This window comes from Pseudorca crassidens, chromosome 20 (assembly GCF_039906515.1).
Source record: "Pseudorca crassidens isolate mPseCra1 chromosome 20, mPseCra1.hap1, whole genome shotgun sequence".
Lineage (NCBI taxonomy): Eukaryota > Metazoa > Chordata > Mammalia > Artiodactyla > Delphinidae > Pseudorca > Pseudorca crassidens.
The window spans coordinates 56308716-56324637 of record NC_090315.1 but is presented as its reverse complement, the minus strand read 5'-3'; the positions used below and the strand labels follow the sequence as shown (position 1 = coordinate 56324637).

At 43.7% G+C, this 15922-nt stretch overlaps 1 protein-coding gene across 1 annotated transcript in view; it reads right to left on the bottom strand.

The window, feature by feature from the left end:
• Window positions 1–2603: 2603 nt before the first annotated feature.
• The window catches only part of HSD17B2 (hydroxysteroid 17-beta dehydrogenase 2), a 62140-nt gene continuing 48821 nt past the window's right edge, over window positions 2604–15922 (bottom strand). Inside the window, exons 4-5 of the mRNA XM_067718366.1 lie at window positions 7752–7889; window positions 2604–3015 (exon numbers count right to left, since the gene is read on the bottom strand). Coding sequence (XP_067574467.1) covers window positions 2654–3015; window positions 7752–7889 — 500 coding nt within the window. The 3' untranslated portion in view covers window positions 2604–2653. The remainder of the gene's footprint in view (window positions 3016–7751; window positions 7890–15922) is intronic.

Sequence of the window (15922 nt, the reverse complement as noted above, 5' to 3'; positions counted from 1 at the left end):
ATTTGTTACGGCAGCCATAGGAACCTAAAGTACGATTGGGTTGGCTCCTGAGAACCTGCATTTCTAATAGGTTCTCTGGAAATTAATAAAGAGAAACCTCATTTTAAATGGAGTCGGGAGGCCAGAAGGGGATGCTCTCATGCCCGACCACTAGAGGAATTGCAGACCCATCAGAAAGAGAGGTACTTTGCATCTCCAATAGGAAGGAGGTTATTACTTTATTACCCAGCTGGAGGAAGAACTCCTTGCTGGGCAACATTCCAGCCAATGAGAGACTGTCACAGCTCAGCCAATGAAAAGCCACTACACTTTGAACTCCCAGTTTCCTCCAATGGACTCTGTTTATAACAGTTCCTCCCAACTCCCCCGTCTCCTCTATAAAAGACCTCTCTGTTCTCTAGACTTGCCTGTGGTTTGCCATAGATTGCCTGTCCCAAGTTGCAATTCTTTGCTGTTTCGAATAAACTCATTTTGCTGGTAAAATAATAACTGGCTGTTTTATTATTTTAGGTCAACTGTTCTCAGGTGATGCTGACGCTGCAGGTCCAAGGACCACACTCTGAGAACCACTGGCTTAGAGTGAAGCATACAATCCTCAGTGCTCCAAACCTTGGACAGCAGGTTGTATAAAAACTTCGTTCTCTCAACATCCAAATCATGCAGATGGAAGCCTTGGGCTTCATAACTCTTATCTACAAAAAGTGCCTATTTTGGAAATCAACACTTGATTTTTTTTTTCTTTTTTTTTTCTGTTCTACCCTAAAACAATGGTGTAGAACCAATGGACAGTCAGCATGACCAGCCATTAAAAATGTATCATAGGGCTTCCCTGGTGGCGCAGTGGTTGAGAGTCCGCCTGCCGATGCAGGGGACGCGTGTTCCTGCCCCGGTCCGGGAAGATCCCACATGCCGCGGAGCGGCTGGTCCCGTGAGCCATGGCCGCTGAGCCTGCGCGTCCGGAGCCTGTGCTCCACAGTGGGAGAGGCCGCAGCGGTGAGAGGCCCGTGTACCGCAGGAGAAAAAAAAAAAAAGTATCATATTAGCATTTTATAACTATTTATCTCACTGTATCTTTTTTTTATTATTTTCTTTGGGGTAAAATCACAGAGCATTGTCAGTTTATCTACTGTCAGTTTATCTACCCAAACCTCCATGGGGTTGGAAAATAGAAAACCTGCACATTCCAGAAAGGATATGGGACAAAGGGAGGTTTGCAATGAGCAAGATATCTGGACCTCTGCTTCCCTCATGTCAAGTTGGGTTTTTTTCTGGTTACTTTCATGGCCCCTCTGTTCACCAGCTCCTCCCCTTTTGCCTCTACCAGGTGAACTTGGCTACACCTCCCTTAGTATCTGACGTTGCTCCTTTCAGCTGGCCTTCTCCAAGTGATAATGCTGCCTTTTCCATCCTGGATGCTCAGATGGAGGCCACAGGGATGGTTACTATGGACACCAAACCCAGAGAGTCACATGCCCCATGTCTGCCAAAAGACCTCAGGGGCACTGCTTGAGACGGGAGACCTCATCCTATTATCCCCAGGGTTCCTGGTAGAGGAAGGAAGAAGAGGGGCATGGAGCGCGGGTTACATACAATGAATCCAATACCTTGGAAGCAGTAGTTACAAGAGGATATCAATGCACAGTGAGAAAGACTCGATTTGACTGTGGTCCTTACCATTTCCTCCTCCTTTTCTCCCTTTCCTCTCTCTTTTCCCTCTTCATCTCTCTTTCTCTTCTGCCTCTCCTGGCAAGCAGTGGAGTCCAACCTGGATTTCAATTCTAGCTCTGCCTTTTGTTAGCTGTGTGACAATGAACTAGGAACTTAACTTCTCTGATCCTTAATTCCCTTACCTATGAAGTAGGGGTGAAGATTCCTACCTCCATTCTCAAATGAGAACTAGATGAGAGAATATCTGAAATCTATTCAGTGTAAACACCCAATTAATGCTCTCCATGGTGATCATTTCCACCCTGCAGTAAGTCCTACTGAAACCTCACAACCCAGACTGAGACTCAAACCCGCCGTCTTTTAACTGAAATCACACACCTGGTCTCACGACTTAATGAAGCTCAGGTTCTTTATGTCTCATCACAGAAGGAATTCAGTGAGAGACAAAGTGATAGGTAAGAAGTAGATCTACTGAGAGAGATACACACCCCGTAGACAGAATTTGGTCCATCTCAAAAGGCTTGAGAGCACCCCAAAATATGGGGTGGTTAGTTTTTATGGGCTGGGTGATTGCATAGGCTAACGAGTGGGAGGATTATTCCAACTATTTCAGGGAAGGGGTGGGGATTTCCAGGAATTGGGCCACCGCCCACTTTTTGGCTTTTTATGGTCTGCCTCGGAACTATTATGGCGCCAATGGGTGTGTCATTTAGCTAATGTATTACAGTGAGCGTATAATGAGGCTGAAGGTCTACTGGAAGTTGAATCTTCTGCCATCTTGGGTCTAGTCGGTTCTAACCAGTTTTATGTCATATGCTCAATGTCTATGTCATTCTTTTCAAGTTTGTGCCCTGCCCCCTTCCCTGCTGTCTCACTATTCAACCAACAGAGTTCACAGGGGCTGCAAGGTAGGAAACCACAACTTTAATGGGAAGCTCGAGATTCCCTTTCATTCCAAGACTCTTAACATTTCCCACTGATTTGCCTACATGGCCTCATTCTTCCAGTTAGGCATGCTTAACGCTCTGGGCATGCTCTTTCTATGGCTGTGCATTTTTTTGCTAAAATAATCAAATATGCCAGTAGGGCTAAAGGAGACAAAGCAGAGCCACAGGTAAGACATTTTCCCCGGTGCATAAAATGCAAAGGGGCTCTTAGCAGAGATGGCATGCTGGACGTCCAAGAGGACTGGGGAGACGTCCATTACAGAGTAGGTTTGCATGAACATGAGAAAATTGCGTTCCCTAAGGATATAGTCCTGGCCGTAGTCCTCTTGCACGTCAGGGGTGAGGTGGTCCAGGATGTTTTTCTCCAGCTTGTCCCACATGTCACTCGTGCCTGCGATGTCTGAGATGCAAGAAAAAAAGAGAGGCTCTGATGCTGGGAAGGCTAAAACAGGCATGTCCTACCCCTAATTGGGAAGAAGGCCCTTGTGAATTGGCTTCTGTTGGGAAGGATATTCCCAAATGCCTTTTAAAGTATGTGCTTTATAATGGCAATTCTATTCTTTTAAACATACATACAGAACAGTGCACAGATGAATACGTTTCCACAAACCGAATAGCTCATGTAACCAGCAACCAGACCAAGAAAAGGACAAACCAGCCTCGGCCACCTTTCCAGGAGCCCCTGTCAGATGAACAGAGTAGAGTAGCTTTGCCTGACTGTAGACATATGCATACGTGGATGCATGTATTGTGTAGTCAGTAGCTTTCCATTCTGTAAACATGCCATAAATTATTTATCTATTATACTATGATGGGTGTTTGGGTTGTTTTCAAGTTGAGGCTTTTACGAATAGTGCTGCTACAAACATTCTAGTACATATCTTTTCATGACTATTATATACAATATAAAATATAATGTATATAATATATATTATCTATACAATATGTATATACCTACATATATATGTACACATATAATTTTTTAAAATATAGCAGTAACGCCTGCTTCTGTGTATAAAATTAAATATATAATGTTGGGAGTCCCCTGGTGGCCTAGTGGTTGGGATTCCGGGTTTCCACTGCCGTGGCCTGGGTTCAATGCCTGGTCAGGGAAGTTCCCGCAAGCCATGCGGGCAAAAAAAAAAAAGGTTAAAAAATATGTCATGTTGAGCATCATGCTATCTATTTTTTTTTAAGTCTTTCTTGAATTTGTTACAGTGTTGCTTGTATTTTATGTTTTGGGTTTTTTGGCCCCAAGGCATGTGGGATCCTAACTCCCTGACCAGGGATCGAACCCACACCCCACCCCTCCCATCTCCCCCAACCCCGCCCCGGCACTGGAAGGCGAAGTCTTAACCACTAGACCACCAGGGAAGTCCCTCATGTTATCTATTTAATAAATATAATTTTAATTTCATTTTAAATAATACATTAAATTTTAACATAAATTATATGTGATTAAATATATAACCATATATTTAATATAGAAGTAAATTCTTGCTTATTATATAAAATCTAATAGTATCTATATAGTTACTTTAAAATATAGTAGCAATGGCTGCTCATTATATAAATAATGAATAATAAGTAGATACATATGTTTTTAAAATTAATCTCCTCTGAGGAAACTTACAGTATTGTGTGTCATTCTACACTCCCTTCTTGCTCATACAAACATATAGATATGTTTGGCTTTGGCTTAATTTTATTTTACCAGGAACAAACAAAACACAAAAAGGATCATACTATACGTATTTTCCAGGAATTTGCTTTTTTGTTTGTTTGTGGGTTTTGATTTTTGTTTGTTTGCTAAGTAATGAATCACAGACCTGCCTCCTGGTCAATGGCTATAGTTTGAAACCAGAGCAGCAGAATTTTCCATTGAGCAGCTTTTAGTCACCATTTCTCTATCAAAGGACTTGCCAGTCGTTCCTAGGTTTCACCATTTCAGGGAACGCTGCCGTCACCAGCTTTGCACAATGTATCCTTTTGTTTTTCGGCATTCACTTCTTTAGGCTACAGTCCCCAAAGGGTGGCTGTCTGGTCAAAAAACACATTCATTTTGAATTTTAACAGCTAGTGCCAGATTACTTTCCAGAAAGGTTGCAGCAACCCACACTCCCTCCCACAAAGTGTGTGATTTCTCAGGGATTGCTGTGGGGATGAATCTTTGCTAGCTTGGGTGACTCCTGGATACCAGGACTGCAGGGGAGCCTCACTATGAAATGTAAGCCAGTGAAATCCAATTATGCTCATGGAAATGCAAACGGAGTTTCAATTGCTCATTTCTCTTCATGAAGGCACGACCATACTCAAAGAAATGATTACCCTGACAGTTACTACTCCAGAGGCTTCTGCATCTTAAAAAACATGTTCGCATGTACTATTGTTCCTCCAGCTACTTCTGCCCCAGTCTCTACTCTCACAGGGGATTCCTTTTCCTCTCCACTTCCTCCCTCTTTAAACACGTCATGGACTTTCTAATCACTCTTGTGCCTACCCTGTCCAAAATCCCCAAAACTCTCTTTATTGATGGCAAAGCCACCACCCTTTTGTCAACCTTCATCTGCCACTTTTTTTTTTTTTTTTTTGTGGTAGGCAGGCCTCTCACTGTTGTGGCCTCTCCCATTGCGGAGCACAGGCTCCGGTCACGCAGGCTCAGCGGCCATGGCTCACGGGCCCAGCCACTCCGCAGCATGTGGGATCCTCCCGGACCAGGGCACGAACCCGCGCCCCCTGCATCGGCAGGCGGACTCTCAACCACTGCGCCACCAGGGAAGCCCCATCTGCCACTTTTGACACACACTTGCCCATCCCCTGCCACTTTGGGGCTACACACAATAAAACTGGTAACATGACGTGGATCCAAATCCCATCTCTGCCTCTTATCAGCACTGTGGCTTGAGAAATTCCTTAACTTCTCTGAGCCTTGGTTTTCTACCCATATGATGGGAATATTATGATGCCTACCTCATAGATGAGGATTAAGTGAGATTGTACACATAAAGTCTTAAAATCTGCGAAGCGTGCAACATGCTTGAGCTAGTTTTTATTGCAGGGTACCCAAAAAATCTGGTATGTTTCCCTGAATGTCTTCAGGAGCTCTTTGTGTCCCTAAAGATTCCTTTCCTCATCCCCCACTTCAAATGTCATTCTCCAAACTTAAGTCCTCAGCCCTCCACTGTCTGGCCTGTTGCCTTTAGAGAGACCATCAAATATCAGCTTTAAACTGAGGACATCCTGATATAAAAGAAAGAACCAGGCTCTGCACCTAGGGATCTGGTTTCAAATTCCCCACCATCGTGGTGTCACAGATGTCCATGCTGAGCTATATATTACCCATCCTACTTCAGTGTCCTCACCTGGTGAATGATGTCAATTAAACCTACTCCTCAGGGGTGTGATGCAGATTAAAACATATATGGAAAGGATGAGAGTAAAATTGGAATGATAATTAAGGAAACAATTTGGAATTATCCAATAAAGTTGAAGATAATTAAAATCTATGATCCAGTCATCCCATTCCTGGGTATATGTCATAGGAAAAATCACACACACATACGCCACGGTAGGTGTGCCAGAAGGTCCACAGCTGAATTGTTCACAGTTGTCCAAAAGTGATCCAAATATCCCATCGATAGTAGAAAAATTGTGGCATATTCACAGAATACTAGCAATGAAAATGAATGAACTACAGCTACACACAATATAAATGAATTGTGAAAACATAATGTTTGGTGAAAGAAGCCAGATGCAAAAAAACCACATACACATTGATTCCATTTAAAGTTCAAAAACCAGTGAAGCCAAACTATTGTTTGGGGATGCCTGTATGCATGGAACATTGTCAAGAACAACAAATAAACGAATGTTACAAAAAGTATGACAGGTTACCTGCTGCAGGGAGGAGAGGGCTAAAACTGGAGAGGACCATGTGAGGGCTTCTGAGAGCTGGCAATGTTTTATTTTTTGATCTTGATGTTAAGTACATGAATTTTTATAATATTGATAATTTATTAAACTATGTGTGTATATGATATATTTCTCAATTAAAAAAATAAGTTCAACAATATCAGGAAAGAATGTACGGAAAATGGCTAGTGCCTGATAAGAACAGCTGCCCAAAATGCTAGCTATGACAACTTCAGTGAGTCCTTGAAACTGTAACTTAACTGCAGGGTTGCTCTCTGGTCCAAAGGGAATCTTGCGTCTGTGTGTTGGAAGTTTTCGTTGGCTGTGTCACCAAACTCTCAATCCTCCTGCCAGGTTCAAATTCAAATTCATCATTCTCCCCTTCCACTAGCTGTCAGGCAGCTTTTTGTGCTCTGTCTCTCAGGCTGCCATATTCGGCATCATCTTGGACCCACCCTCCTTCTCCATCAACTCCCCTCAACTCTCCCACCTGCCCAGGAAGTCCCCAAGTTGGAAACTCCTCTCAAGACTTCACCTTCCCTCCATTCCTGCTGCCCTGGTCCCGCCTCTCAACCTGAGTGGCCCAGGTCTCGTTCCCTCAGTTTCCTTCCCAGATGAGCCCGTTCACCGAGTCTTCGTGCTCCTCCTGGACAACTCTGGGAGATCCTGGCTGCTAAATGCTTCAAGACAAAGTTCTGCTTTTCTTTTAGATTTTTATCTGGTGCATTTGGGTTAATATTCAGACCTCTAGGGTTTGTTCTTTAGTGTGTTAGGCATCCCTCCCAGTGTGTGGCCTTTTATTAGATATGCTCTTTTACACCTTCATTTAGATCACCGATTACATGGTTGATGACCCAGAACTAAGGACTGAGCCATGGGGGTCATCTACATCTGCTCAGAGTCCAGAAATTCAGGGAGCGGAGAGGAGAGGATGGCCATCTCCTCCCGGGGTAGAAGGATGTGGGTCATGTCCTTCAGAGGGGAGGAGGTTGTGTTTGAAAAATACATAACATCAAAACTTAATTCCTTGGTGAAAGGCGGCAGGGGAGCAACCGTACACTGCAAAACCTGGCACCTGCCCCTCTATACTTAGAAGAAGCCCACCCATCCCAACCCCTCTTTGGTCCACCACTGAGGGGTTTGTCTTGAACTCTGTCAAAACAAAGGACCTTCAGCATCCCTTCCAGAATGAATATTGCAGGGCTCTTGGCCTCAGACACCTACTTGTTCGGAAGCCTCCAGGCTGGATGACAGAGACTTTAACTCCCCATTTGGATAGCTCTTGTCTCATGACTGCTGAAAACATGGTCAGAGCTGCCTTGGATGAGCTATAGGCTGCCAACTTCTCCATTGGAACCCCTCCTATGGGAACAATGGGAGAAAAAAAAATCAGGTCTGATGTTTTCATTTGTTCTTCCACTAAGTATTTAGATGGCACCTACGTCATTCCAGGAACTGGTATCAGTGGTGACTAAGGCAGAGGAAGGAAGACAAATGCCCTCTGTATGCAGGTGAACGCATATTCTTGGTCACATCATTGTCTGGCTTCCTTTGCTTTTGCTTTCCATGCCGGCTTCATCACAGCTGGTCCAATGGCAAACCAAGCATAAGGCTCAATCTCTCCCAGCTTCTAAGCTAAATGTGGCTTAGGTGGGATAAAGAGCATCTGCCCCAGCCTCTGACCTTCCAGTTTGGCCAACCTACATTCTGAGATTCTGGGTGGACATATCTTTGGGGAAGTGGGGGCAGAGTGGGCACCGTTCTCTCCATTACAGAACTTGTAGTTGAACAAATTGGGTTTAATACTTGTTGCAATGAGGAGTAACACACGCCATAGGGAACCGTGGGGCATCTCTGTAAGAGGGTATGAGCAGTCAGAATGACCGTCATCAAAAAGTCTATAAGTGATAAACGCTGGAGAGAGTGTGGCAAAAAGGGAATCCTATTACACTGTTGATGGGAATGTAAATTGGTGCAGCCGCTATAGAAAACAGTATGGAGATTACTTTAAAAACTAAAAATAGAGCTACCATATGATCCAGGTATCCCACTCCTGCATATGTATCCAGAAAAGATGAAAACTCTACTTTGAAAAGATACATCATACACCCCAATGTTCATAGTAGCACTATTTACAATAGCCAAGACATGGAAACAACCCAAGTGCCCATCAACAGAGTTGGCTTAAGAAGCTGTGGTATATACATATACCATATATGTGAAATGGAATAGTACTCAGCCATAAAAAGTAATGAAATATTGCCATTTGCAGCAGTATGGATGGACCTGAGACTATTAGTGAAGTAAGTCAGACAAAGACAAAATTATGATATCACTTTTATGTGGGATCTAAAAAATACTACAAATGAATCGATATACAAAACAGAAACAGACTCACAGACATAGAAAACTAACATGGTTATCAAAGGGGAAAGCAGGGGGAGAATAAATTAGAAGTATGGGATTAACAGTTACAAGCTACTATACATAAACTAGATAAGCAACAAGGGTTTATTATAGCACAGAGAACTATATTCAATATCTTGTAATAACCTATAATGAAAAATAATCTGAAATATATATATGAATTACTTTGCTGTATACCTGAAACTAACACAATATTGTAAATCAACTAAACTTTAAAAAAAAAAACTCAGTAGACAAATTAGATGGTAGTTCAAACACAGTTGAGAATTTGTTACCTAAAATCTAGATCTGAGGAAATCACTAGGGATACAGAGAAAGTGGAAAATAGGGAAGAGAGGTATGGTAGGCAGAATAATGGTCCCTCAAAGATGTCCAGAGATGTCTCTGGAACCTATGAATATGTTAGATTATATGGAAAAGGGGGAACTGAGGTTGCTAATCAACCTTGAGATCATGAGCTTAGCCTGGATTATCCAGGTGGGCCCAATGTAATCACAAGGGTCCTTATAAGTGAAAGAGAGGAGAGAAGGGCATTGGAATGAGAGAGATGGCTCGATGTTGCTGCTTTAAAGACAGAGAAATGGGACCATGAACCAAGAATGCAGGCAGCCTCTAGAACCTAGAAAAGACAAGGAAATGGATTTGCTCATAGAGCCTCCAGAAGGAATTCAGCCCTGCCAAAACATTGGTTTTAGCCCAATGAGACTCATTTCAGACTTCTGGCCTGTAGAACTGTAAAATAATAAATTGGGGGTTAAAAAAAAGAGGGTGTGAGAAAGGACTTATTCTAGGAGCGCTGGCTAGGGCTGGGGGCAGACGCTCTTTATTCCACTTGAATCACATTTCTTTTAGAAGTTGAGAGAGATTGAGCCTTAAACTGCATCTCTCATTGGACCAGCTGTGAGGGATGAGCTATGGAAGGCAGAAGCAAAGGAAGCCAGAAAAGTGGTGTGACCTTACTTGGAATAAGGTTCTCTGCAGATGTAATTAAGGTACAAATCTCAAGATGAGACCATCCTGGATTAGGATGGGTCCTAAATCCAATGATGTCTGTCCTTGTAAGAGACAGAGAAAGAGAAGACACAGAGAAACAAGGGAGCAGACCATGTCAAGATGGAGACAGATTTGAGTGATGCTGCCACAGACCTAGGAATGCCTGGGACTACAGAAGCTGGGACAGGCAAGGAGGCATTCTCCCTTACAGCCTTCAGAGGGAGGTGGCCCTGCCAGCACTTTGATTTCAGAACTTCGGGCCACCAGAACTGTGACAGTATAGATTCCTGTTGTTTTAAGCCACTAATTTGTTACGGCGGCCCTAGGAAATGAATACGGGTGTGTTCCTGGTGTTCTTTCACTGGAAGACATGAGATTATGAAGGGGTTCAGAGCACCCAGGAGACCTCATGGGGAACCCAGGATGACTGAGCCCATGACATTAAGGGTCCCAGGTTTGGCAAAGATTTCCCTGGTCAAAGAAGCATCCACTGGCTGAATTGATGAATAAACTGTGATACAGCCATACAATGGAATACAACTCAGTCACTAGAAGGAATGAACTTGATACGCACAACAGCATGGATGAGTCTCAAAATAATTATGGTGAAAAAAAGAGCCGGACAAAAAAACAGTATGTATTATATGATTCAATTTATTTATAATTCTAGAAAATGCAAACAAATCTATAGTGATAGAATGGATCAGTGGTTATCTGCTGGGGGCCCAGGGTATGGGTTAGAATGGGGGACAAGGAAGTCTGGGGAATGAAGGTCATGTTCACTATCTTGATTGTGGTGATGGATTCCTAGGTACATATCTATGGACCTTGAGGGCATTATGCTAAGTAAAGTAAGTCAGACAGAGAAAGACAAATGCCATGGAATCTCCCTTATATGTGGAATCTTTAAAAAAAAAAACTACAGAAAACGCTAATTCATGGATACAGAGAACAGATTGGTGATTACCAGAGGTGAGGGGTGGGGTGCTGGGGAAATGCGTGAAGGAGGTCAAAACGTACAAACGTCCAGTTATAACAAATACATTCTGGGGATGTAATGTGCAACATACTGACTATAGTTAACAGTACTGTGTTGTATATTTGAAAGCTGTTAACAGTAATTTTTTTTTTATAAATTTATTTATTTATATTTTTTATTTTTGACTGCGTTGGGTCTTTGTTGCTGCGCGTGGGCTTTCTCTAGTTGCGGCGAGCGGGGGCTACTCTTTATTGTGGTGTGCGGGCTTCTCATTGCGGTGGCTTCTGTCGCTGAGGAGCACGGGCTCTAGGTGCACGGGCTTCAGTAGCTGTGGTTCGCGGGCTCTAGTGCCAGGCTCAGTAGTTGTGGCGCATGGGCTCCCTGGCATGTGGGATCTTCCCGGACCAGGGCTTGAACCCCGTGTCCCCTGCATTGGCAGGCGTATTCTTAACCACTGTGCCACCAGGGAAGTCCAAGATAGTAAATCTTAAAAGCTCTTATCCCAAGAAAAAAATTGTAACTGTGAGGTGATGGATGTTAACCTTATTGTGGTAATCATTTCCCAACGTATACATATAGCAAATCATGCGGTACACCTGAAACTAATACAATGTTATATGCCAATTATAGCCCAATAAAACTGGGGGAAGGGAATATAGGCATTGAAGTAGAGATACCTAGAATAGCTAATGTCAATTATCATCATTATTCTTACATGATTATTAAAGCTTTGGTCTGGGACTTCCCTGGCAGTCCAATGCAGTGGGCGTGGGTTTCATCCCTGGTGGGGGAACTAAGATCTCACATGCCGCGTGCGGTGTGGCCAAAATGAAAAAAAAAAAAAAAAAAAAGCTTTGGTCTGGCTCACATAACTTCCTTTTGAGAAAAACTCATCCTTACCTTCCTGTCTTTGTAGGAAGGCTGTCAGTCAACCGTTCTGTCCTCATTCAGAGAGGCAGCCTGACCGATCATAATACCCCATCCCCTGGACCCGGAGATTGGTTTGGGGCTGGGCACGTGACTTCAGCTGAGCCAGAGTCCTGATCTAGATCGTGGAAAGGAGATGCTTTTATGGTTTATTCCTGGCTACTTAAGTGTGATAATGGTGCAACACCGGCACTCCCAGGGGCCATTTCTGCCCCCACACAGGAGAAGGGAAGCAAAGGGAAGCAGAGGAGCGAGAAGGGAGTTCAGAAAGCTGGAGGTAGGTGTTGAGGACGGAAATGGGGAGTGGAGGTGGGGGAGAGTTACGATGACTCGAAACTTGGTTCCAAACAGTCGGTGAGCTAATCAACTCCTTCTCCCTTCTTTAAGTCAGTCTGAGGTTTGGCCCTGTCACTTAAAAGGAAGAGTCCTGAGGCTTAACTGCTGAAATTTCAGTATAGTATCTGCCATCAAACATTCAGCTCTGGTTCCCATCTTGTCACGTATGACCAGCTGATGCTTGTTTAAGTGATTTTTAGTTTCATCAAATCTTAGTTCAAAATCCAATTCCTTCCTTTGACTGGGGAGGACGGCCAAAGAAGTTAAAGCAACTTGTTCAAAGTTTCAACCCAGTCTGTGCGGTTAGACTATGCTCATTTCTCTACGGTTTTTAGAGGTGAGGTGAGCTTGGCCAGTTGGAAGGAAGGTTAGCAGAGGGCAGCAGGTAAAGAGCCAGCTTCTGGAGCCAACACTGTCTGTGTTCAAATCCCAGCTCTGCCATTGATTAGGAAAGGCAGTTAAAGTTAGGAAAACCAGTTTATGTTTATGTGCCTGTCTTTTAATCTATAAATTAAGAATAATGATAATACATGTATCACAGGGTTGTTGTGAAAGTTAAGTGAATTAATATATTAGAACAGTGTTTGGCACAAAATAAGCTCCCTATTAGGCCTTCCTATTATTTGCCAAGGCACTGGGATTTTTAAAAGCTCCCCCAGGTGATTCCAACGGGCAGATAGGGTTGTTAAACACTTCTAGAGAACATCTATGATTTTTTTCCATTTATTTCTGTCCTCTGGACATGTAAATATTAATACAGCTTGGGCTCTGGAAAATGAGATCTCTGTTTTGGTTGTGGAAGTTGTGATCTCAGAAGTTGGATAGTAACCTGGCAGTGCTGTTTGATCCTTGATCCAAGTCTCACAGATGTGGGGCATAAGGTATGTTGTGTTTCAAGAGACTGAAATTAAAAGAGACTTTCTAGTGCTATGCTGGAAGAAAGTTCTTCTGCTTATATGTTTGGTTTTGCTTGTTTGTTTTTGAGCTACATATGCCTTGGTCAAAATATATTTCCTTTAAATTATGTTGAGCGAAAGCCGGTTTCAAAAGGTTGCATACTGTATGATTCCATTTATATAACATTCTTGAAAGAAAATTACAGAGATGGAGAACAGATTCGTGGTTGCCAGGAGTTGGGGATGGGGTGAGTGTGTGGATGTGGCCATGAAAGGGGTATCTCAGGATCGTTATGGTGCTGGAACCATTCTGTATTTGATTGTGTTCATAGTTACAGGAAGCTATACGTAGGATAAAACTGCACAGACCTATAAACACACACACACATAAATGGGTGCAGATATAACTGGTGAAATCTGAATAAGTTCTGTGCATGGTACCAATGGCTTTGACATCGTACTGTAGTTATGTGAAATGTTATCATTAGGGGAGTCTGGATGAAGGGCGAACAGGACTTCCCTGTACATTTCCTTTCAGTTTCCTGTGAGTCTAATTATTTCCAAATAAAAAGTTTTAAAATGCATACTCCATTTAAGACACGCTTAGGTGGCTTCCCTGGTGGTGCAGTGGTTAAGAATCCGCCTGCCAACGCAGGGGACATGGGTTCAAGCCCTGGTCCAGGAAGATCCCACATGCCGCGGAGCAACTAAGCCCGTGAGCCACAACTACTGAGCCCATGCACCTAGAGCCCGTACTCCGCAACAAGAGAAGCCACCGCAATGAGAAGCCTACGCACTGCAACGAAGAGTCACCCCCACTTGCCGCAACTAGAGAAAGCCCGCGTGCAGCACCAATGCAGCCAAAAATTTTTTTTAAAAGAAAAATTAAAAGACACGCTTAGGTCAGGAGAACTGCCTAGCTCCCATGTAGGTCTTCGGCCATACCAAGATCATAAAGTCTCCTAACATTTTGGTAAATAAAACTAAAAATTAAGTTTATTGAAGTTTGGCATGGGAGGCCCCAAAATCAAGGCCTGGCTAATTTGAAATGTTAAAACATGAGAGAAGTGCCCTAAGCAAGCTAGAGCTTTTGAAACATTTTCTGCCAAGGCTGCAACCAAATTTAAAGTGACAATATACTTCTTCCTCACTCCGTTCCACGCTCACCCCCATCACTGATGGACGTGGCTAATGCAAAGGCAAAACTTTGCCCTTAGAGCAGTACTCGCTTAGGAGGTACAAAAACTGAATGCTGGGGTTCCCCCCAATCGTTTCTAAGTAGCCAGTGCTGGTAAATGGCTCAGAATATGGGGTGACCTTGTTATTCAGTGACTTAATGGAACACCTAGTCAACAATGGGACGTGTTTTAACCAACCACGTACAGACCTATGGACTCTTTCCATCCTTCATAACTGCAAATCATCTAGCCCTACTTGGTGTAGCTACCATGAAGGCAGCATCCCCCTGTCTTCTAGAACATACCAGTCCCCCCCCCACCCCCCGCCCAACCCAGCTTTTCTGCCTCGGGGAACTACTCAGTGAATCTGTTCCATGGCAGGAATAAACTCAGCATTCATGTTTCTGATCACTCTGGTGGTCCTTGTCTTTCTGGTGGTCCTTGTTTTGACCTTATGGCATACTGTTGGCCGTGGCTAACACGGAGGGAAACTTGAAATTACAATCCTGGAGCTTACAGAATTGTGAGGCCCTTTCCCCACAGCCCCCTCAGGGGGCTCGGTGCTGGTCTTTGCCTGACTCCTTTGGTGTGACATAAGCAACAAGTTAGTAACATTTCCCAAGGTTCTAGCATTCAAATGTTCTTGATGTCCTCTGAGGTAACACAGGGCCTCAAAACACTCCTCCTAGCCATAATGATCAGCACCTACCAGGAGATCCTCTTGTTCCTGACCTAAAGCTAACATATGACAATATAGGAATTACGGAAAAGAAAGGGCTTTCCAAGCAAGTGCTCTATTAACAGGACAGAAATATTGCAGCTTTTCAGCCTGAGGCTGTATAGGTAAGGTGTGATTTTTTGATTTATAATAAATATGTATTTGGTCATGGTTGCTGTTTCTGGCACAGGGCTTCTAAAACCCTGGGAATTTCCTAAGTGATGAGAGTGGCAAAGGTTAACGAGGACTTTTGTTATGTTAATGGCAGGAGAACCTCTCCTAAGGATGGGCGGAGGGCTGGTTGCAAGTGGATCCAATTAGAGGGGTGGACCTTTCAGTCTCTCCCCCGGGAGGGGAGAAAGATTGAGATCAATCACCAATGACTAATGATTTAGTCAATCACATGCTATAAGGAAGCCTCCATAAAAACCCCAAAGGAGGGGGTTGGGAGAGCTTCCAGGTTGGTGAGCAGGGAGATTTGGGGAGCGTAGTGAGTTCAGAGAGTGTGGAAGCATCACACCTTTTCCCTGTGCCTTGCCCTGTGTATCTCTTCATCTGGCTGTTGATTTGTATCCTTTATATCCTTTGTAATAAACCAGTGAGTAATCCAGTGAGTAAGCAGGTTTCCTGAGTTCTGTGAGCTGCTCTAGCAAATTAAGCAAACCCAAGGGGGGGGGGGGGGTAGTTGGTACCTCTGATCTATAGCAAATCGGTCAGAAGCACAGGTGATAACCTGAGCTTGCCACTGGCATCCAAAGTGGGGTTGGGGGGCAGTCTTGTAGGACTGAGCCCTAACCTGTGGGATCTGATGCTATCTCCAGGTAGAGAGCTTCAGAATTGAGTTGAATTGTAGGACACCCTGCTGGTATCTGAGCATTGCTTGTTGGTGTTGAGGTAACTCCTGTCTCCAATATGGAACCAGGTGCAGGACACTTTTATAG